Consider the following 23,656-nt stretch of genomic DNA (forward strand, 5'->3'; position numbering starts at 1 on the left):
CTTTGCAGAGCTCACGCCATCTCACACACACGTTATTAACTTTTATTTTCTGGAGTGTATCTTCCTGGTGAACGCCTCCTTAATAAAGGAGACAGTTATCTCACGAGTTCTTTCCCCAGCAGCGCTGTTTGCCAGCTTTCTTGTGATTAACGTTTGCCTTATGTATCTTGTTCTGTTCCCTTAACTTTTGTCATTAGGCTCTAGATGGGTCTCTTGCAAATAGTCTCATAGCTGCATTTCTCAATTCAATCTGCGAACTCTCTTTTAACAGGGATTCCCATCCATGTCAGTTTGTGTTTTCTCGTCCTCATGTTTCTTTGCTCCTTTTATTCCGCTTTCCTCCTTTCCATTAAGTGAAGCAGACTTTCTTCTCCCCCCCTTCCTTCTACTTCTCTGGAACATGTACGCTGCCATCTCATGGTCTCATTTACCATCAATCGCCTTCATTCCCCAGCTTGTCTGTGGAGCCTGAAATTCATCGGCACCCCCTACCCTCCTCCCAGATGAGACAGAGACCTTGAAATGCTTCCCTGGGATCACACCCCGTCTCTCATGTTGTTCTTCTCCAAGATGTTGTTCTTCTCCAAGATGTCGTTCAGCGTTGGTTTAAAACCCCCAAATAGTCATCTTCATTGGTGCTGCGTTTACAGTGAATGCTTACTTAGATTGACCTGCATGTTTGCCTGTTTGTCTGCTCCCCACGCGTCGCCCACACCACTCTTTTCCTCTGGATCCATTGTCTTTCCTGATGGACGACGGGTCCTTCTTTACCTGAGAGCTGAGTTTGCCCGACTTCCCCAGGCACCCTTGTTTCGTCTGAGAAAGTCTCCCTGTGGCACTCGCGCTCAGGTGATGGGTTGGGGATAGAATTCTAGGTTGACGGTTATTTTCCTTAAACCCTTTGACGAGTCTGTGTTTTCATTTTTTTCCCTCATATTTGATGAGAAAGCCTATTATTCCTTTGCAAGCAAGGTCTCTTTTCGCCCTGGGTGTTCTTCAGGTTTGCTCTGCCTTTGGTGACCTGCAGCGGATCTGCTTTCAAAGGGGTCAAGAGAAGAAAGCTTGAGGTTTCCGTTTCTTACTGAAAAACCTTTGTGTGTGTGTATCTTCTCACGCCATGGTTCCTTGCCCTTCTGCCAGGCTGGGAGACAGACTCCTGGTGGGCTTTCCTAGGCCGGGCAGCCTCATGCTGACCTCAGGCCTGGTGCCCTCGCAGGTGGCCTGCACGTCCTGGGCTTGGCATCCGCTGGCCTCCCATCCCCTCCTTCCTCCTGACTCCCGGAGGTTACCCTCCCTTTCCTGCAACCTCCACTTTGATTTTAAATATTCTTTCTGGGGAGTTGTATTCACATCGGAGACACTTGTAAGCGGTCGGGAAAGCTTGTCAGCTCCGATCGTGCTGTTGGAAGCTGCATAGCACCATTGCCTGCTCAGAGCTTCGAGAGAACTGGGGACACAGATGAACACCCAGTTCAGCCTGGGGGTGGGGGTGGGAGGCAGGCAGTTCTGGAAAGCTCCGGGGAATGACTGAAGAGGTTTCAGCAGGGGGACGACAGGATCTTTTTCGTGCCTTTGAATATCTCTCTGATGACAATGTGGAGGACACATTTGAAGCAGGGTGCGGGGCAAAGCGAAGACAGAGGAACGGGTTAGGAGGCTACGTTTGGAACCGGGAAAAAGGGGCTGAGGTTCTGGGCAGTGACGGTGGCAGCGGAGAGAGAACGAGAAAGTGAAATGGATAGAACTTGGTGCCCTGACCTGGGCGGAGGAGGGATCCAGGCTGGTCCGGGCTTTCTGGCCTCCGTGATGGGTAGATGACGCCACCTCTCCCCGGGACAGGCTTGACAGGAGGAGGGAAGCAGTTTGGGGAAGAGGGGCCAAGGGGACGAGCTCAGTGCTGGACACAGGGAGACTCAGCCGTCTACGGCACATTCAGGGGATTTGTCTGGTCGGTGGCTGCACATGTGTGCTTGGACCCCTTGCTGGGACAGGGGACACTGGGTAATTGTCTGTCATTGAAACCGCAGCGTGGGTGACACACCGTGGGAGAATGTACAAAATGAAAAGGACCAAAGGTAAAACAATACTTAGGGAGTGAGGAAACAGACATACTCCTGCAGGATTCCTGCCGCTTCTTGAGGTGTGGGTCTGACACGGCCCCTTCTGGAAGCCCACGCCAGCCACCCACGCTTAGGTGGCCCCTGTGCGTATCTCGGTGTTTGTTCACCTTTGCCCATCCTCTCGGTGTTGACGGGTGCCTTGAGGTCGGGGCCTGCATCCCACCCATTTTGTGTTCACTCTCTCTGGACGAAGCCCACCTCATCGTGGGCGCTCGGTAAATACCCGCCAAGAGAAGGAGAGCGGGTGGGGGAGGGATGGGTGATGGGGGCCCAAGAGAGGAAAGCCCTGGGGGAAGGGGGTCCCTGACCGGAGGGCCAGGAGGGTTGGGGGCTGGGCGGGGGTTCCGCCCACTGGACCAGGAGCCTGCGCCGGGGGCCTCGGGACACACGTGCTACCTGCCTAGAACCATATAGTGACTGGAGTTTTATTTTCTAAGTAAAAGTGGTGTCACCCCATCCCTCACCAGCTACAAACCCAGAGAGGACTCAGCAGGTCGGGGATGCGACACGCCCCCCTCAGGACGGCTGGCCTCTTAGACTCGCTCTAGAAGTGACTGTGGGCGAAGTGTCCATTCGACCCTGACAAAAACAGAAGTAGCCCTTCCTAAAGCAGGATTTTGAAAGAGCTGCCCTCTGTGATTTGCCATGAGCAGAGGGTCTTCCTTCTGGAAGGAAGCGAAACACACGGAGAACAGCTGCAGACATGAGCGGGCCATTGTCCTCAGGGAGAGCTGGAGACCCTGCCCTTGTGTCCCGGCGGCGTCCAGGTGGAGGGCCGCCTGTCCTGATGACGCTGAGGTTTATTGTGAAACACTCACTCCGCGTATCACCCCCGGGAAAAGCATCTGTTTACGACCTGCCTGTGCTTGGTGCAAGGCGAGCTTCCCCACACACACACATCCTGTGACCAAACACAGAGAATGCTGCGTTAGCGCCGAAGTCTCTGGAAGTGCTGGCCGCTCCCCCAGAGGATCCGTGCACCAGGCCACTGCACTTCACCTCACTCCCATCCCGGTTCCCTTGCAAGTGCTAGAGCTCCAGTAGGAAATGCCACTGGAATGCCATGGAGAAGAGAGGGCGGCTCAAGTCCCGGGCTGCCAGGGGGTAAGAGTCTTCTGCTGACCAGGGGTCTGTACAGGAGGGGACATGTTCTGGGCTGCTTCAGCCCCTGGAGAGACTTGTGATGTCCAACCCTGTGCAGGACTTTTCAATGCGCGGCTGCACCAGGACGCCCGCGGATCCGGTCTTTCATTGACCCACGGATTTCTCTGATGAGCAGAGGACGAGGAAACGGAAGCAAAGTAACTTGATCGAGGCCATTTGCCTGCAGTGATAGCTTGGAGCAGATGAAGCAAGATGAAAGTCCCCGAATTCCACAGTTTGCTGAGCCATTAAATCCTGTAACAGAAGATGGGGAGGAAAGCCCCTCCCCCTTGCAGCCAGCCAGCCTCCATCGCAGCTGTCACTCGCAGCTATAAAATCTGCTTTCTTTTCTTGAAAAAATAAGGCGGGTGCTCTGGTTCCATAAAGATTTCCAGTGTGACGCGCCAGCAGGAGATGCCACTGGACCCCCTGGAGTGTCCACTCCCCTGTCTGCTGCTCGGGCCCTGCCACTGCTCTGTCTCCAAAATAGGCACAAGAGACCCCTCACTGGCCTTAAAACCATTTTGGTTTGAACTTATATATGGGGAGAAAAAACATGGTTTGAGGGCAAGTTCTTATTTTTCCTTTAGATCAACCCATTTAAAAAAGATTATTGTGTGGACTTCCCTGGTGGTCTGGTGGTTAAGAATCCGCCTTCCAATACAGGGGACGTGGGTTTGATCCCTGGTCAGGGAACTAAGATCCCACATGCTGCAGGGCAACTAAGCCTGCACGCTCTAAAGCCCGCGCAGCATAACTAGAGAGAAGCCCTCACGCCGCAATGACAGATCCCACGTGCCGCAACTAAGACCTGACGCAGCCAAAAAAAAAAAAAAAAAAAAAAAAATTTTTTTTAATTATTATAAAATACCCATAACTTAAAATTTACCATTAGTCACAGTTAGTACATTCACAATGTTGTGCAACCATCACCACTGTCTAGCTCCAGAATATTTTCATCACCCCAGAAGGAAACACCCTGACTCCTCTGCTTTCTGGTTCTGTGGATTTGCCTATTCTGGACATCTCATATAAGTGGAATTACACACAGTATGTGGCTTTTTGTGTCTGCCTTCTTTCACTTAGCATAATGTGTTCAAGGTTCATCCGTGTTGTAGCAGATATCATTACTTCATTCCTTCTTATGGCTGAATAATATTTCATTGGATGGATAGACCACATTTTGTTTGTCCCTTCATCAGTTGATAGATATTTGGGTTACTTCTACCTTTTTTTTTTTTTGGAAGTATAGTTAATTTACAATGTTGTGGTAGTTTCAAGTGAGTCAGTTTTATATATATATATTATTATATATTATGTATATTTATTATATATTTTATATATTTATTATGTATCATATATTATATTATACATATATTATCTTCCAGATTCTTTTCCATTATAGGTTATTACAAGATGTTGAGTATAGTTCCCTGTGCTATACAGTAGGTCCTTGTTGTTTACTTATTTTATATATAGTAGTGTGTATATGTTAATCCCAAACTCCTAATTTATCTGTCCTCCATTCCTCTATCCCCTTTGGGAACCATAAGTTTGTTTTCTATGTCTGTAAGTCTATTTCAGTTTTGTAAATAAGTTCATTTATATGATTTTTTTCGATTCCACATATATCATATGATATCACTTATTTGTCTTTCTCTGTCTGGCTTACATCACTTAGTATGATAACCTCTAGGTCCAACCATGTTGCTGCAAATGGCATTATTTCATTCTTTTTATGGCCAAGTAGTATTCCATTGTATATATGTACCACATCTTCTTTATCTATTCATCTGTCAATGGACATTGAGGTTGCTTCCATGTAAATAGTGCTGCAGGGAACATTGGGGTACACATATCTTTTTGAATTATGTTTTTCTCTGGATATATGCCCAGGAGTGGGATGATACTATAAAACTCCTAGAGGAAAACAGGCAGAACACGCTTTGACATAAATCGTAGCAATATCTTTTTGGATCTGTCTCCTAGAGTAATGGAAATAAAAACAAAAATAAACAAACCGGGGCTTCCCTGGTGGCACAGTGGTTAAGAATCCGCCTGCCAATACAGGGGACACAGGTTCGATCCCTGGTCCGGGAAGATCCCACATGCCGCGGAGCAACTAAGCCCGTGTGCCACAACTACTGAGCCTGCGCTCTAGAGCCCACGAGCCACAACTACTGGAGCCCACAAGCCACAACTACTGAAGCCCACATGCTACAACTACTGAAGCCCTCACGCCTAGAGCCCGTGCTCCACAACGAGAAGCCACTGCAATGAGAAGCCCGTGCACCGCAATGAAAAGTAGCCCCCGCTCACCACAACTAGAGAAAGCCCGTGCACAGCAACAAAGACCCAACGTAGCCAAAAATAAATGAATTTAAAATAAATTTTAGAATAAATAAAAAATAAGCAAACGGAGTTTAACTAAACTTAAATGTTTTTGCACAGCAAAGGAAACCATAAACAAAATGAAAGAACCTACAGGATGGGAGAAAATATTTGCAAACGATGCTACCAACAAGGAATTAATCTCCAAAGTATACAAACAGCTCATAGCACTTAATATCAAAAAAAAAAAAAAGAACCCAATCAAAAGATGGGCAGAAGGGCTTCCCTGGTGGCACAGTGGTTGAGAATATGCCTGCCAATGCAGGGGACACGGGTTCGAGCCCTGGTCTGGGAAGATCCCACATGCCGTGGAGCGACTAGGCCCATGAGCCACAATTGCTGAGCCTGCGCGTCTGGAGCCTGTGCTCCGCAACAAGAGAGGCCGCGATAGTGAGAGGCCCGCGCACCGCGATGAAGAGTGGCCCCCACTTGCCGCAACTAGAGAAAGCCCTACGCACAGAAACGAAGACCCAACACAGCCATAAATAAATAAATAAATAAATTTTTTTAAAAAAAGATGGGCAGAAGACCTAAACAGACATTTCTCCAAAGAAGACGTACAGGGACTTCCCTGGTGGCGCAGTGGTTAAGAATCCGCCTGCTAATGCAGGGGACATGGGTTCCAGCCCTGGTCCGGGAATTTCCCACATGCTGCGGAGCAACTAAGCCCATGCACCACACTACTGAGCCTGTGCTCTAGAGCCTGCGAGCCACAACTACTGAACCCATGTGCCACAACTACTGAGCCTGCGTGCTGCAACTACTGAAGTCCATGGGCCTAGAGCCCGTGCTCTGCAACGAGAAGCCACTGCAATGAGAAGCCCGCGCACCGCAACGAAGTAGCGCCTGCTCGCTGCAACTAGAGAAAGCCCGCATGCAGCAACGAAGATCCAATGCAGCTAAAAAATAAATTAAAATTAAAATAATTTTAAAAAGACATACAGATGGCCAAAAGGCACATGAAAAGATGTGCTAATTATTAGAGAAATGCAAATCAAACCTACAATGAGGTATCACCTCACATCAGTCAGAATGGCCATCTTCAAAAGGTCTACAAATAATAAATGGTAGAGAGAGTGTGGAGAAAAAGGAACCCTCCTACACTGTTGTTGGGAATGTCAATTGGTACAGCCATTATGGAGAACAGTATGGAGGTTCCTTTAAAAACTAAAAATAGAGCTGCCATATGACCCTGCAGTCCCACTCCGGGGCATGTAATAGGAGTTTTATAGTATCCGGTCTTACATTTAGGTCTTTAATCCATTTTGAGTTTATTTTTATATATGGTATTAGAGAATGTTCTAGTTTCATTCTTTTACATGTAGGTGTCCAGTTTTCCCAGCACCACTTATTGAAGAGACTGTCTTTTCTCCACTGTATATTCTAACCTCCTCTGTCATAGACTAAATTGACCATAAGTGTGTGGGTTTATTTCTGGGCTTTCTATCCTGTTCCATTGATCTATATTTCTGTTTCTTGTGCCGGTACCATACTGTTTTGATTACTGTAGCTTTGTAGTACAGTCTGAAGTCAGGGAGCATGATTCCTCCAGCTCTGTTCTTCTTTCTCAACATTGCTTTGGTTATTCAGGGTTTTTTGTGTTTCCATACAAATTTTAAAATTTAAGTTCTGTGAACTAGAACAAATGAAAAATGCCATTGGTAATTTGATAGGTTCTGTGAACTAGAACAAATGAAAAATGCCATTGGTAATTTGATAGGGATTGCATTGAGTCTGTAGATTGCCTTAGGTAGTACGGTCATTTTAACAATATTGATTCTTCCAATCCAAGAACACAGTATATCTTTCCATTTGTTTATGTGGCCTTCCGTTTCTTTCATCAGTGTCTTACAGTTTTCGGAGTACAGGTCTTTTGCCTCCTTAGGTGGGTTTATTCCTAGGTATTTTATTCTTTTTGATATGATTGTAAATGGGTTTGTTTCCTTAATTTCTCTTTCTGATATTTCATGGTTAGTGTATAGAAATGCAGTAGATTTCTGTATATTAATTTTGTACCCAGCAACTTCACTGAATTCACTGATGAGCTCTAGTAGTTTTCTGGTAGCATCTTCAGGATTTTCCATGTTTAGTATCATGTCATCTGCGAACAGTGACAGTTTTACTTCTTTTCCAATTTGGGTTCCTATTATTTCTTTTTCTTCTCTAATTGCTGTGGCTAGGACTTCCAAAACTATGTTGAATAAAAGTGGTGAGAGTGGGCATCCTTGTCTTGTTCCTGATCTTGGAGGAAATGCTTTCAGATTTTCACTATTGAGTATAAGGTTAGCTGTGAGTTTGTCATATATGGCCTTTTTTTTTTTTTTTTAATTTTTAGTGTAGTATGGTTGCTTTACAATGTTGCATTAGCCTCCACTGCACAACAAAATGAATCAGCCATACACATCCAGATATCCCGTCCCTTTTGGACTTCCCTCCCATTTATATGGCCTTTATTAAGTTGAGGTATGTTCCCTGTATGCCCACTTTCTGAAGAGTTTTTATCATAAATGGGTGTTGAATTTTATCAAAAGCTTTTTCTGCATTGTTGTAAATAATGCTGCTATAAACATCCCTGTACAAGTTTTTGTTTGAACACCTATTTTCACTTCTTTTGGGTATATATCCAGGAGTAGAATTGCTGGGTCGTGTGGTAATTCTGTGTTTGACTTATTGAGGAAGCAAACTCAATCCATGTTGTCTTACTTTGTTGTCTGTTGATGGCAGTGTGGACGGCACCAGCCGGGGGTTGCTTAGCTGCCTAGCTTTTCAGACCAGAAAGCCAGTTCTTCTTCCTGCCCTCAACACATGGAACCACTCACCCCCATCTCTTCTGCCCAAATCCCACGGCAGCCCCACGGAGACAGGCAGGGAATCAGGGCAGGGCCACTCAGGGCTGCAGTGCTGGGGCTTTGCTTGCTCCAGGCCAGCAAGAGGGCCAGGATGAGGGTCGAAGGACCCCTCACCCAGATCACGGGCTGTGCATCTACCCCCAGGGCAGCCTGGCTCCCGCAGGAATGGAGAGGTGCCCGAGTCACTGCCTCCAGTGGGCTCTGCTATTTTTATGTCCAAGTCTGGTTAAAAATAGCCGTCCTAAGCCAAGGTTTTAGCTGCAGCTAACAAGACATTAAGCATCAGATACCTAATGCCCACCAGAGATAACCACGGGTCTCTTCCTGTGTTCATTTTCTGTTTCTACAAGATGTTTAACAAGAAAGGGGGCTTCCCTGGTGGCGCAGTGGTTGAGAATCCACCTGCCAATGCAGGAGACACGGGTTCGAACCCTGGCCCGTGAGGATCCCACATGCCGCAGAGCAACTAAGCCTGTGCGCCACAACTACGGAGCCTGCGCTGTAGACCCCGCGAGCCACAGCTACTGAAGCCCGCGTGCCTAACGCCTATGCTCTGTAACAAGAGAAGCCACCGCAATGAGGAGCCCGTGCACTGCAACGAAAAGTAGCCCCCACTCGCCGCAACTAGAGAAAAGCCCGCACGCAGCAACGAAGACCCAATGCAGCCAAAAATAAATAATAAAAAAAAAAAAATTAAAAAAAAAAAAAAAAACAGGTAGGAAACAGCCATGAGGAAAGCCCCTAAGAACATCTCCATCCCTGCCCCCTGGGCGCTCCAACACAGCCCAGCCCAGTGTTCTGGGCTCTCAGAGGCCAAGAGTGCCACTGCCCGCGGGCCCCCTTCCTGCAGAAAGTGGGTCTGAGTGATGTTGCCGCCCAGGCCAGCCAGTGCCTGGGCAGTGCCTCCCTGTCCCCTGGGCCAGGCGGGCGGACGCACAGTTGTGCCGGCCTCCCCTGCCGTCTGACCCTTGGCATCCCCTGTCCGACGCCGAGAGCAACAGCCACCCAGGGAGCCCGGCCCGCCCGCCCCCAGCGCCGCCCTGGGGAAATGAAGGCGTTCAGAGCACAGGGAACAGGGCCTTCTCCTCTCGCCTCCCAGCGCAGAGAAGGCCGATGAGGCAGGAGGCGCAGCGCTGGACTGTGCCAGCCGCTGAGTCTCCCAGCTCTTCCACCGGCGGCATCTGAAGTGCGTTCAGCGCCCGGCCAGGCGCCCGAGGACGGGCTGCGCCTACCCAGCAGGGCGCAACCACCCCGCCGGCACTCCGCGCCCTCCGACTGCTCAGCAGGTGGGAAGAAGCCCCGCTGGGCCTGCAGGGCCGCGTGGCTCCTGGGCAGGGGAGCGCGCTCCTGCCCCGCACACTGCCGGCCACACAGGTAGAAGCACCGCTGACCCTCCCTCCCACCTTCCCGGCCTCCGGGAATCTGACGTCCGACCGGTTCTAACAGCGGGACCCGCGACAGGCAGGGCCGAGCCGGGACTCACAGAAGACATTTCTCTCATCGTCGTAGTCGGGTACCACGTGCAGGGAAGAGTCTCCATTTATCCCTGGACGCAGCGCCCCCAGGGCTCCGTGTTGCCATCAGAGAGAACTGATAAACAGTGGCATCAGAGCCCCGTGCTGTGACATCCCCCCGCTGACATCTAAAGCCCAGTGCCTGGTCCTCAGCCTCAGGCCAGAGGGTGCTGGCCGCGGCTGCACCGTGGCCCCCCGCCCTGTGCTGCCCCACACGCGGGTTCTCAGAGCCCGGCAGCGCCTGAACCTCGGGCCCTGGCTCCCCGATGGCTTTGGTTCGGGACCGCAGCCCAGCACCCTCTCTCCCGCCCTCATCCTCTCTGTGCCCTGGCCTGGAGACGCCTGTGAGGCCCAGGGGCATGCCGGGGAGACTCTCCCACCTGGGCCCCCTGCTAACCGCCTGTCTTCTTTTCGGTCCTTCCAGTGAGAAGCGCCACCTGCAAGTCAACGTCACCAACCCTGTGCAATGCAGCCTGCACGGGAAGAAGTGCACCGTCTCCGTGGAGACGCGGCTCAACCAGCCGCAGCCCGACTTCACCAAGAACCGCTCGGGCTTCATCCTCAGCGTGCCAGGCAACTGATGCGCAGGGAGGTGGGGCCGCCCGAAGCCCGCCCGCTAGGCTCCACGCTGGGAGGGGCCCCCGCCTCCCCTGCGGCCCCTCCCCGAGGCCCACCCCCAGCTTTCCGCCTTTGGCCTCCGTCTTCCTCGGTCGCAACTGTCCACAGCCCCCTCGGCAAACCAAAGACCCCGTGTCCTGTCCAGCCCCTAGCCACCCCCCGACTACAGCTCCCCTGCAGTCAGTGAAGGCCGACCGCTGCCAGGCCAGGTCAGCCTGCCTGACCCCGTGACCAGCAGCCGGCCCTGCAAGGCGAGGGGTTGGGGAGCCCGGATGCAGCTTCTAGCCAAAGCCATGCCCCCGGGTCGGGGGAGGTGTGGGGGAGGTGAGCTGGGGAGGTAGCCCTCCTGTCTCCCTGGGCCCAGCTGCCCTCTCCCCAGGGTGATGGCAGCCCCATGCCCTGGCTCAGGGAGCTTCTCAGAGCTCCTCGTGGACCCCCTCCCCGCCAGCAGCCAGCCAAGGCCACCAGGTGAGCAGGTTCACCTGTAGGGCCAGCCCCTCAGCCCAGGAGCCAAGGGCCGGCAGTCTGTCCTGCCCAGAGCCTGCCCCCAGCCCCGTGGCCACCTCCCCAGAGAGCACAGCGCAGGGGATGCTCCAGGGATCATCTTACTTAACCGCGCAGCCTGGGCCGTGGTTGTCTTAACACTTATTTTTGCAGTTTGCTAATCAGATATCATGTCTGCTGTGCCCACACTCGTGTCAGGAACGCTAATTAATAAAGAAAATAGAATGGGGGGCGGGGAGCAGGGGAGCACTCGGGGGTTTGGAAGTTGCCCCTCCAGACACCTCTGCCTCACACTCATGTGGAGAACCAGGACTGGGGTGAGAGGGTCTGAGCCCCAGGAACTTGGGGAAGTGGAGCGACAGAAACAGTGCGGGGGTCCTGGCACTGCAGGCCAGGCCAGGAGAGCCGCCGCCTTGCCAGTCCCTGCCCAGCAGAGAGCGCGTGCGCTCCGGCTGCTCCCGGGACCACCCTCCTCTGGGCCTCAGCCGAGGAGGACGCCACACACCCCTGGGCAGCCCGGGCCTCCCGGCCTGGAGCCTTAAAAGAAGGAAAGACTCAGGCACCCGCTGTGGTCAGGGGGCTGAGGGTGAGCCCACGCCCCAGGAGGAGGCAGGCCGGGTGTCAGAGGGATGTGCTGACGTTTTCTTTGCTTTCTGCCACAGAGGCTCCCCCTGCCACCCCCCTCTGTGCTCCCCTCCTGCCACGCCAACCCCACAAAGCATACCAGGTGCCACCTCCTGTGCCTGCCGCGGCCCCCTGGCCGGCTCCCAGGCGGTCCCAGCAGCTTGGTCTCGCGGCTGCCCCACCCCTGCTTCCCAGGGCTCGAGCACATTCTCACCCCGTGCAGTGCACAGCAAAGAGCCCCGCTGGCATCCTGGCCTTGGAAACCCATTCATCCTCCAAGCCTGGTCATCTGCCCGCACGGGACCCCGTTCAGCAGCGCCCGTAGCTTTGCCAATCGCCTTGACACTATCGATCCATCTTAACTGGAACATCACCTCTCCTTTCCACTTGTTTCCCCAAACTTGTTGCTTTGCTAGATACATGGAAATGTATGTTTTAGACACACCAAAAAGAACATGCCAAACGAGTGCCGTTCAGAGGCTGGAGAGGATGGGGTCTGGAGTCCTGCCCTCCCACCTTTTGGTGTCGCCTCTGGTCCCTGAGCCCTCAGCCAGAGCACCGCCGCCGTCCACAAGTACTTTTTCATGATGTCCTACAGGAAGTCACAGTGTGTGGCAAGTGAAGAAAGAATTTCGGGTGTGATCACAGTGCTGAGGGGAAAGCAGGAGGACACAGTGATTGTATGCAATGAAGTGTTTCTCTTGATTTAATTAAATGCGGTTTTATGGTTTGGTGCGTATATTCCTATTTTCCATTAAATTAACTTTATTTCTAAAGCATATTTTGATTTATCATCAAGAGCAATAAAGCATTAAATCTTACATTTAAAGGTGTTCTGCTCTTTGAATTGAAAACTATATCTACAGTTGTGAAATTTTGGCTTCTATAAACTCAACTGTTATCCCAGAGGATGGAAGGGAGCATTAAACACAAATCAGGTAAAAATGGAGGATAGTTTACGTGGGGCTGTTGATGAAAAGTATTCAATAGTGAGTGAGCAGCTGTGGGGAGGAGGAGCCAGGAGGCGGACAGGCAGTGGAGTTAAATCCAAACACTTTCTCCCACCATTTTGAGGCCTGTGCACTAGACTCGAAGCTCATTGCTTTCACATTTACTGAAATCGAAGCACGTATAGAATAAAAGCAAGGCTGGGAGCCCCAGGGCTGCAGTTCGAGGAGAGGTCTGAGTGAGCCGTGGCTGGTCAGCCTCTCCCTGAGCCCTCAGGTTGGGGTCAGGGAGCTACAGGCAAGCAAGGCCCTGCGGGGAGACGGGGCATCCCCAGCACCCAAGGGCCCCGCAGCCAGAGGATGCTACCGGGTCCCCGGTCACTGGCAGGACGGAGCCCGCAGTGATGGCTTCTGACTCAGACAAAGGAGGTGCCCTGATCACAAGGCTGACAGCTTCCAAGGTGCCACTTGAGCAGGTGCAACGCGCCCCGCCCCCAGGCCCAGGGCAGCTCCAGCCAGCGGGGCACAGGGCCAGGGAGATTGGAGGTGGGGGACCAAATCCAAAACGCCAGGTCCCAGCGGCTCAGGGTGGTGGCGTGAGTGGGCACAGACCGCTGGCAGTACAACCAGTAGGGGGACCCACCCTTGCCACAATTAGGGGCTAGGGTGGCTGCTTATCTGGGAGCCCCGGGGCTGGAGTTCTCTCAGAAACCTGCACAGAGCTAGGCTGGCGGGGTTGAGCCACACGGGCCCCTGCTGGCCTGGGAGCCTCTGGGCCGTGGGCCACGAGCAGAGCCGGGCCCAGAACACCTGGAGCAGCAGCCTTAGTGCCAAGCCGGGTGCCCTGCAGGACCCGCTGAGCCAGCCCTCACCAGGCCATGCCTGGGCCCGACCCTCTGGCTGGAGGTCCCGGTCACCCAGCTCCGCCAAGCCAAGGGAGCCTTTGGAGAGCAACTCCTGAGAAACCAGAATTGACTTAACCTGTGCTTCTTTCTTAATCACCTTAACATGAACGCGCTTGTTAAGGCCTCTCCCCCAACCCTCCCTCCTCCCATACTCCCCTCCCCCACAATGCAATCCAATTATGTTTTGAGCGCAGGAATCATTTATAAGAGGGGCCCCCAGCCTGCTCGTGAAGGATGTGCCCACAGAAAAGCTCTATGTAATGGATGGTCAGTGCATTTTATTTACTCAGCACAGTACAAAAATAAATAAAAATAAGGGAAGGGGAATTAAATTACAGCCAAACTGAGCTTCATGACCTTGTCAGATTATAAACCACACATACAAACACGCTACGCATACATACAAAATGAGACAAATATAAATTAATATTAACAACACCCACAGTTTGGTCAAAGAATAGCTACAGAAGAAATTGCACTAAAAAACCAACATACATCGCACGTGTGTAATTAGCAGTTTCAAATATACAGCTATGAATAATTCTGAGTGAAAAAAAATGGCACATTTTCTTTTCATTGCAAGTTTAACAACTGCTGGAACAAAACTAAGTTCTAATAACTGCATGGAAAGAATATATCAACCCTTCAGGTTTACAAGAAAAAGAGAAAAACCAAATCCTGAACTATTATTCCTGTGACTTGTTCTGTGCACGGGTGTAGTTTTCACAGCCATCTGTTCTAAGATTATTTTTCTTAAGACACAAAATGCTCCTGGTTTGCATGCACAATATCACTGTAAAAGCAACAATGAAAGAATAAAGGTTTTTTTTTTTGTAGGTTAGTTTTTTCCTTTTTTTTTTTTTTAATTGTTCTAAAAGTAGTCTTCATAGCAGCATGTCAAATGGGTTCATTGCTTGCACACTCAAGTATATCAGTTCCTTTACACAATACTGATGACCAGTGCAAGGGAGGGAGGAGACCCCACCAGGCTTCATATTGATGGAACTAGAGAGTTCTTTCCTTAGTCCCCAACCACTCCTGAAATTTGCACCGCCTCCAAAACTTAAAAAAATAAATACGGAGAGAGAGAGAAGGAAACACACAAAACTGGAATCCTGCGGATGCGCCTTCCCGCAGTTTCAGGCCCAGCGCAGCCCGCGAAGGAGCGACTACAGACCCACGCCCCTGCTCTTCAGAGTCGGCACCCGGACCCCCCTCTCGTGTGCCGCCAGGGCCCGCTGCCCCCACGGGCCTCCTACCTCAGGTCACACATGGCAGCAGGATCTGCACAGACGGGCTGGGTGGCAACTCCAGCAGAGAAGAGACGCCGCGGCGAGGTCCGCGCCAGCAGCCCCGGGCTCCTTCCAGCCCCGCGGCAGGTTATCTGGCTGACGGGCCGAGAAAGGCTCAGCGTGGGCCTCGGGGCGCAGCTGCGGCCAATGCTCTCCCGCTCGGGCAGGCCCTCTTCCTCGGGAGCACCACGGGCCCGCAGGCTCGGCTCCGGGCCTATTAAATCGGGACCTCAATTTCACAGCTTTTTCTTTTTTCTGTGAATTTCAGTAGTGCTTCTGCTGAAATCGGCAGCCACCTGGAAGCTAATCCTATGTAAAACAGCCCCCTGCCTCCCCCCAGCCTCTCCTTCCAGCACCCCCTGGGGGAGCAGGACTGGAAGAGAGAATTCTCTGTAGCATCTTCACATCAGTCTTTGTTCCCCAAAGCCGAAGGGACAGAGGAAGACTTGCTCCCTTCTCTTGGTCCTCTCCCAAGCCCCAAGCCACCGATCTGGGAGAATTAGAAAGAAAATTGATTAAGTACACATCATGTGTTTTTACAGCCACCAACCAGGCTAAGGTGGAAACCAAAACCAGCAGCTGCAAATGATCAGTTGTAGAATCAGCAGGCAATCAGGAGTGCTGCTCCCGTCTTGTAATTGTCTCCAAGATCCAGCTGTCTCACTGGGCCTTTCGGGACAAGGCTTCACCTTCAGAAGAAACTGAACTGTTTGGGAACAGCTTTAAATCAACAGGGGTGAGGGCGGGGGTACCTCACTACCACTACCACATCACCCTGATCCCTGACATCAACCCCCACCCCCCCGCAGCTCTGCAGGACAAACGTCACGTGCATCAGCAAGAGGCCTTAGCCCTTAGGTGGGCACCGGCTCAGTCCCAGGCATAGCAACCCCACCTGCCCAGAAGGCAGGCTGTTGACAATGGGCACCTGAAGCTGTCCTGGCCTTCAACACAGGGTGACTAAGCTGCATGATTCAAATGAAAAATTCACCCAGGAAAGGAGTTGTCCCCAGCTTCACCCCACCCCTTTAGAGCTGGGACCCAAAATGAAAGAACTTAATGAGTCAAACCAGCTCGTTAACCAACACTGCCAACACCGCTGGGAGCAGGGGGAGGGGGGCGAGTTCCACATCTCCACGAAAGGAAAGCCCTTCTCCCTAAAAAAGAAAAAAGAGCAAACCAGGGGCGTGCATGGTCAAACGACAGGACACCATCTTTGCACCAGGCCGGCTTCCCCGCAATTGAAGAGGCTGTCCCAGGGCCACGGGCATCTTGCCTCACGGCCCCACATGCGGCTCGGTCAGGGTGGCTGGCTCCAGGAGCCTCTGGGAGAACGGAGGACCCAAAACGGGACCCGAAAAAGGGCCTCCAACCAGAAACTCCAATTCCTCTCTGGGCTGCCTGGCTGTGGGGAGCAGAGGGCAGCCTCCCCTGCCTTGGTCCAGCGAGAGCACAGGCGGCAGAGGCAGGTCAGTCCTTTGAATTCCCCAAAGTGAGAGATCAGGAGCCAGGGTGGTTCTGAATACATCTTCTGAATTTTGCACAAGGTTCGGGAGTTCAAAAGCATCCAGAGTTCTTGGCAGGGCTGAAGAAAACCCCAAGGAGAGAAGGTGGGAAGGGAGAGGCCCTTGGTGGCTTCGCTAGACACATACTGTACACAAAATCTGATTTAATAATAAATTTTTAAAAATGAATTGAATCCTTGAGCCGTGATGCAGGCTAGCGGGCTCACCGGTCCAGCCCTAGGAGGAGCCGCTTCTTGTCCTCCTGGCCACTCTCGTTCTTCAGGTCGGAGAACACCTGTGTGAAGTAGTGGGGGTCGGCGTTGATCTGCAGCATCTTGGAGCTCATGAGGTTGATGACGGAGAGGCAGCGGTCCCAAAAGGCCTCCTTGCAGCTCTCCACCAGGAAGGGCTTGAGCGGGTAGGAGATCTCATTGCCCATGTAGGAGTAGGAGAGGTACAGGCAGGTCAGCAGGACGGCCTGGAGCTCGTGGTCGGAGCCCACCTCGGAGGAGATGACATCCCGGCAGAGCATGTAAAGGAAGACCACGTTGGCGGGCGTGATGAAGCCCTGGTCCTGCCAGCCCTGCAGGAGCAGCGAGCGGTCCACGCTGCGCAGCCAGAGCACAGGGTCCGTGGGGGACAGGTGCTTCAGGCGGTAGCACCGGCGACAGAGAAACTCACCCAGGCAGCGCAGCAGCTCGCTGGTGGATGCCTGGACGATGACCCGTTTGGGCGTCCCTGCGGAGGTGACGGCAGGATGCGGGGCCTTCTTGACGGAGGAGGAGACCCCCGTCTGGGAGCCCGAGAGCTGGCTGGCAGGGGGTGCGGGCGGCTGCGCCGGTGGGGGCTGGGCGAACGTGGACAGGTTGGCGCACGACAGCGACTTCTTCAGGTTCTCATTGTTGAGGTGCGTGATGTTGTTCTGGTAGCTGCTGTTGGGCTGCACCTTCTTGGAGTTCTTCTTCTTGGCCGACACGGCCACGATCCTCTTCCAAGGCAGCACGGAGATGATGGAGTGCCGCTTCAGGTTCTTGTCCTTGGCGTTCTTGCTGTTCTGCACGGCCGTGTAGTGGCCCACCGTGGCCGCGCCATCCTCAAACAGCGTGGCCTTCCGGTAGCTGGGGGACAGGGACAGCACCGTGCCCATGGTGCCGCTGCGCGCCGGGCGGGGACCTGCGCCCCTGCGCGCCCAGCCTGCCGGCCGGAGGGACGAAACAGCTCACCGAGCCCGAGGCGGCCACGGGGAGGCCGGGGCGCTCCCGGGGTCGCGTGCCGCCCCTTCGGATCTGTGTGGAAAACAAGATGGTTCTCAGCACCAGGCGGGGCTCGCGTCGCGCTCCTCCGCCCCGGCCTCGGCGGCCCCGCGGACCTGGCCCCGGACCCGCGCCCAGGCCTTCCCCGGCCGGCACGGCCCCGCCTGCGCCCCCGCGCCGCAACCCGGCCGCTCCACTGCGGCACCGGCAACGGCACCCGCGCCCGCCGGGGTCCGGATGGCAGCGCGGGGGACCCCGCCTCGACACCGCGCGCGGCCGCGACCCCGGCCCGGCTCCCCGGGGACAGCGGACGGCCCGAGGCGCAGGCTTACCGAGCAGGTGGCTCCTGCGCTCTGCACCCTCCGCAATGCGCGCCGCGGCTCGACGCCGCGGTCCCGGCGCTCGGTGGGGCTCGGCGGGGCTCGCGCTCGGCGGCGGCGGTGGCGGCGGCGGCTCCGGAGCTTCTGTCCAAGGTTCTGCAGGCGCCGCGGCCCCGCCCCCCGCTCGGCCGCCTTCGCCGCCGCCGCGCCCGCGCCCGCCCCGGCGCGCACCTCAGCGGCCTCCCTCTCGGGCGCGCGCGCGGCCCACGCGCAGGACCGGCCAGGCCTGGTCTCGCCCGGGAGCCGGAGCCGCCGCCGTGCTCAGCACCAGCTGCGCGCGGTGCTGGCAGCGACACGGCCGCGAGCCCCAGGCGCCGCTCTACTCGCCGCGCCCCATCCAGGACCCGGGCTCGGGCGGCGGGTACTCGCGGCACGGCACCGCCCCGCCCCGCAGGGCCGCCCCCCTCCCGCACTGCTTGCAGCCCTCTCGGCGCCGCCCCGCCACCAACAGCCCGGCCGTGTGAGGCGCGGGCGTAGAGCGCAGCCGAGCTCGGGCGGGTGGGGAAGCTCCGGGCGGGGCGGGGCCGAGGGCCGACCCCGCCCGCCGCCCCGCCCAGACACGTGCTGCCTTTGTTCCCGGCGCGGCTCCGGCAGCTGCGGGCCGCGGGGGCGCTCTCGGCCGCGTCCTCGCCCTGGCCGCCAGAGAAGCCATCCACGGAGGCTAGGACCCCGAGCAGCCTCCTTCCATTTAACCTCCTCGTCCCCGGGGAAGGAAGCTAGGGAGCTCAGGGAGCAAGGTGGGGAGAGGCTAAGCCTTTGCTGAGGCCGCCTGAGCGCCCCGAGCATCCCGAGCGGACTGTCCCATCAGTTTTGAGTGCCTTTCCCTCCGGGATCTCCGTTGCCCCATCCCAGGTAAATGCCCACGGCCCAGGTACAGAGCGACTGGCCTTCCCACACCACACCTGGGACAGAGCCCTGAGGCTCCTGGCTCGGTCGCTGCCCCAGAGAAGGGCCAGTACTGAGCCCATCACAAATGTGACCTCAAAATTTCCACCGGCCCTCTTACCTGTTATAGAACGACTGAAGCAACTGCTTCTCCAACCAGCCTCTGATCTGCTGATTTAAATATTTTTCATGCTAAGCATATATAACTTGAAGATTCGGTGCCCATAAAATTAAATTCTGAGTAAAACTCTGGTTCTAATAAGAACTTTTCCTCTCACAAGGAACAAGAATCCAGATCCTTCACAAAGGCTATTCTTCATTTGTTATTCTTTTAGTTTAGTTCTGGAGATGGACTCAGATTTGACCACAAACCTGGGAAACAGGAGACTTAAACCGTACCTTAATCCAAATTACCGCCTCTGGACCTGGTGATGAGGAAGTGGCAATCCAGAGAACACCCAATCCCGACTCCCAGACCACTCACTCCAGCACACAGCCTGTGCCAGTTCTGCCAACTGCTCTAAGCAGTAAAGAAATCTGGTATCAAACAATGCTACCATCATCAGAAAGTACTTGAATTTGCTAAAGTACTACCCAGAGATTCCTCTGTCAATAGTGGCAACAAAGCTTTAGGGGCCTTGGTGACCATATAGTGGGAAATGCATTACTCTGTACCCAGAAGGCTACTTCTTGTAGAGTCCCTGAGAAACATCCACAGTAGCTGTCATCTTAACTTAGAAGATAAAGGCAGGCCCTTAGCCCAGTGTGCCCCTCCCTCTGAACATTCCTCCGTGTACAACCCCTACCTGCTCTTCAAATGGAGCTGTCCTCCATAGTAAGGAGCTCTAAGAATCAATCTGCTCCAGGTCCACTGGCCCAATGACTCTCTTCCTAAGGCAAAGTTGGACCCCAGCCTTTTTTCATCCTGCCCCTAATGGAGGCCCAGCTCCTGAGTTGGCCCATGTCCACATTGCCTTTCCTGTGTTGAGCAGGGGTTAATAAGTGCTTTCCACTTCCCGAAATAGGCTTAGATTTCTAAGCCTGTAATCCACCCCTCAGAACTATCTGGAGCCGCCCTGTACTTACCTGTGCCTACAAAATTTCAATACTAACTATTCCAATTCATGGTGGGCAGTACCAAGCTCCACTTCACCCCACCCCATTTCCCAAACCATGGACGCTCGCATTGGCCTGGGCCTTTTCCAGCCTGCGTCCTCTCTTGCCTTTGTCCAGCCAGCTCTCCCCTACTACCTTCAAAGAGCTCTTGGCAGAACCACTCCAACCTCCTCACACTTGTCAGAGGCAAAGTCGTGTGTGCAGCAGAGCATGAATGGGATGGCACTGCCAGCACAGTGGCTTTTGTGACCGAAGAACCCTGAACCCTGTCCACCCGTGTTGTGCCTGCTCTGCCTGTTTTGAGGCACCACACCACTCCTCTGCTCACTCAACACACCAACAACCCCCCTCCCCCTCCAAGCTCCCAGTACTTCTCCAACTGCGAAGCAAAGAAGGAAGAGCTACCATCTGCCAAAAATGGCAGATCAAGGACCCAGGAGGCAGACCTGGATGAATGATGCACAGCTGTTTTCTTCCCAGTCTTCACCAGAGAACTGCAGGGAAGCTCTCCAAATCCCACCCCCATCAACCAGCCTCTTTATCCTATAGTCTATCTCTAGCTGCCGGAAAAGCCAGCCTGCGTGTTACATGCACGGCTGGGATGTCCATGGAGAGTTCCCATCCTCTGCATGCCCCCTTCCCATACCACTCTGAGGAAGGGAGGCCAAGGCCCCAGCCAGCCAGCTCCCAGAAAGGGTTCCAAATAAAGCAGGTCTGAGCCCTGACTCCTGAGGAAGTCATGCTTTGTTCTCTCAGGCATCACAGAGCAGCATCTAGTGGCCTCTCTGGGCAGCACAGGTTACATAACTAGCATGCAGCAGGGCTCCACAGCCAAGGGCCGCAGCCGCCGCTCCCAACGCCATCAGGATCTCATTAACACACAAGGAAGCCCAGGCACCGTGAAGCCTGGTGCCAGGAAGGGCCCATAAGTGAGGGAGCCAGGCCCATGCTAGCCCGTGGCCACCCCACCCTCTCAGCTGCACCTAGATGCAGCTTATCGAGGCCTGGGAGGGGAAGCAGTCCCTCGAGGTCTGCAGCAGCGCTGTCCAAAAACAACCATGAGCCACAAATGCAAGCCACGTAGATAATTATTTTCTAGCAGCCACATTAAAAAAGTTAAAGAAACAGGTATATTTTAATAGTACATTTAACCCAATAAATGCTCAAAATATTTCAACATATATAAAAAAGAAGTTGAGCAATTTTTCATTCTTTTTTCACATTCTTCAAAGTCTGGTTTGTTTACATTTGCAGGGCATCACAGCTTGAACTAGCCACAATTGCAAGGACTCAACAGCCATATGGGGCTCATGGCCACACACTGGACAGCACGGGTCTGCAGGAAGTCAGCAGACCTGCCCAGGGAGATGAAGAGAAGGTTGCTGCCCCACTGAGCTCCTGGGACTGCCCTCCCCCCACTGCTCGGGCTCTGGATCTCTTTGGAATATTTTTGAAGTCTTTTATTGAAGCACAACTCTTCCTTAAGTAAAACTATACACAGAGACACAATACTGAAAGCGAACAGAGAGTGGCTCGACTGGAGTTGGTGGCTAGAGCCCACCCTCCCTCCCAGTGGCCCCAGAGCCCCACAAGACAGGTCACTCCCAGGGTCTGGGGGGTAGTATGAAAGTCAATCCTTTTGAACAAGATTCCAAAAAACTAAAACTAAGCCACAACTGAATGCCAGGGCTCTCCAGGCACCTGTACTTCCATGACTTCATGTAACACTCCCACCACAATTACCTACCAAGAAAGCGCCATCACTTGTCGTGTAAGTGAGGAAACGGGCTCAGAGGATATTACAACCCAAACCCCATGTCCTCACTGGACCACGATGCCTTGGAAAAACAAAGATAACTGAGCCCCATTTCCCATTTTAGCCCTCACAGACCAACTTTCTCACCCAAAGCCCTCCACTTGACCCCGGATCTAAAGGTCTCCCATGAAGCAAATGAGCCAGTAGAGCTTTGTCCAGTCTAGAAGGCTACACAGAGCTGTCTGGACTTGATCAGAAGCCCTCCAGCACTCAAGAAAGGACACTTTTTGAAAAAAAAATTGTTTTTATTGGAACTCATCTGAACATCAGATATACCTGGTGTTGGTTAGCAAGAACCGTTTGTACATTTGATATTGATGGTGCCAAAACCAAAACAGTGACTGGACATGATGGGGAAAGATGTTGAGAACAAAAACCTGATTTTGGAGAGGAAAATAAAAACCAGTCAGATTCAGTGAGGATGCAAAACCTGGTACAACAAAATCCTTTTACAAAATATAAATTTATTACGAAAACCTGGAAGGATAATCTGACAAAGGGAAAGACAGATAAAAGGAGGCCAGCAGGAAGGAGGCAGGAGGAGGGGGAGAGGAAAAAAGAAGACGAAGAAGAATGAGAGGAAGAAGAAAATATAGCTGAGCACAACAGAGGTGCAGAAGCTTACCTGCCCAAATGGCATTAAAGCCTTGCTATGTAATCTCATCATAAAACAAAGCATGCTGGAGTACAGTGCTCTACCTGCCATCCGTTCCATTTCTAAGAGGTAAATAAAGAAAGCTCCCTGGGAGGGGGACATGAGGTTGCTCAAAAACCCAACAACAAAAATTGGGAGGAAAAAAAAAAAGAACAACACACCCCACAGTCTCATTTCCGATGTTCACTGTTTAAAAAAGGAATAAATCCATCTGACAGCAGGAGAGAAGCAGGGGGATGGGGAGAGAAGCTGAAGGATTTCAGACAGCCTGGCTCCCCTGGAGGGGGGAAGGAGGAAGGAAGAGAGACATGGGATGGTCTCCTGGTTGAGAGAAGGGGAAAGAGGGGGAGAGAGAAAAGAGCAGAGGAGAGGGGCAATTAAAACACTGACACCTAATCTAGTTTACTGTGTTAAAAAGAGCCACATGCACAGCAGGCCCCCTGAGGGCCCACACTGCTCCCCGTGTGGCCATGGTGACACTAGCTCCTGGCCACGTCCCCATTCCTTCCCAGGTCGGAGCGGAGCCGTGCAGGTGCTGCTGCGGCGGTGGCGGCGGCGGGACCTTCGGCCAGTCTGCTGGAGCCATTGTTGGGGGGAGGGCGGGGGGATGGGCCACATGGCAGGGGAAAGGACACCGGAACGCCTCATTTCAAATAAAAAGGAAAATAGCAGTCTATACACAGTTGTTTGTTTTGGTTCAGTACAAACAGAATAAAAAGTCGTTGCTTTGATAGGCGAACACCCAATTCTGAAGAGGAGGCGAGGCGACGCCCAGCGGGTGGGTTAGGAGCCCCAGTGGCTGGCGGAGCGCCTGGCTTGGCAGCCCTCTCCCAGGAGGCAGAGAGCACAGCTTTAGGTAGTGTAAGCCTTTTTCCTTTTATTTAGAATAACCTTTTTTTTTCTTTTTTTTCTTTTTTTAAGCAATTTCCCCACTCCCAAGTTGGGCCAGTAAAGATTACGTGAAAACTGGCCCACCTATCGGCTGGAATACAGATGCACCAAATGAGGATTTAAAAACTTTCTGAGCGAAAAGTAGAACAGAAAGAAAAAATCTCCTAGCATTTTCCCCAAAGGTTTCACTCTCCCGCCACACACACTCTCCAAAGGACCGCTACAGATCCAACTCTGCAAGAGAAGAC

At 53.1% G+C, this 23,656-nt stretch overlaps 3 protein-coding genes across 5 annotated transcripts in view; 1 reads left to right on the forward strand and 2 right to left on the reverse strand.

Annotated features, from left to right (window-relative positions):
• The window catches only part of MYO1D (myosin ID), a 350,018-nt gene extending 337,426 nt beyond the window's left edge, over positions 1–12,592 (forward strand). The window contains exon 22 of the mRNA XM_036837322.1: positions 10,442–12,592. Within this exon, the coding sequence (XP_036693217.1) occupies positions 10,442–10,598 (157 nt within the window). The 3' untranslated portion in view covers positions 10,599–12,592. The remainder of the gene's footprint in view (positions 1–10,441) is intronic.
• Positions 12,593–13,875: 1,283 nt separating this feature from the next.
• Positions 13,876–18,464, reverse strand: CDK5R1 (cyclin dependent kinase 5 regulatory subunit 1). Of its 3 annotated transcripts, none has more exons than XR_005017997.1 (3): positions 17,998–18,464; positions 16,088–17,698; positions 13,876–15,397 (listed from the first exon to the last, which is right to left on the reverse strand). XR_005017997.1 is itself a non-coding variant. In XM_036838233.1 (2 exons), exon 2 carries the CDS (start codon positions 17,557–17,559, stop codon positions 16,636–16,638), a length of 924 nt encoding a protein of 307 aa, XP_036694128.1. In that variant the 5' UTR covers positions 17,560–17,698; positions 17,998–18,464; the 3' UTR covers positions 13,876–16,635. The 3 variants fall into 3 exon arrangements, 1 of the variants encoding a protein (XP_036694128.1); XR_005017995.1 differs by having other exon boundaries at positions 13,876–14,408; positions 14,875–17,698; XM_036838233.1 differs by having other exon boundaries at positions 13,876–17,698.
• A 4,910-nt stretch (positions 18,465–23,374) lies between these two features.
• The window catches only part of PSMD11 (proteasome 26S subunit, non-ATPase 11), a 29,025-nt gene continuing 28,743 nt past the window's right edge, over positions 23,375–23,656 (reverse strand). Inside the window, exon 14 of the mRNA XM_036836526.1 lies at positions 23,375–23,642. The gene's annotated coding sequence lies outside the window, so the exon portion shown is untranslated. The remainder of the gene's footprint in view (positions 23,643–23,656) is intronic.

This window comes from Balaenoptera musculus, chromosome 20 (genome assembly GCF_009873245.2).
Source record: "Balaenoptera musculus isolate JJ_BM4_2016_0621 chromosome 20, mBalMus1.pri.v3, whole genome shotgun sequence".
Lineage (NCBI taxonomy): Eukaryota > Metazoa > Chordata > Mammalia > Artiodactyla > Balaenopteridae > Balaenoptera > Balaenoptera musculus.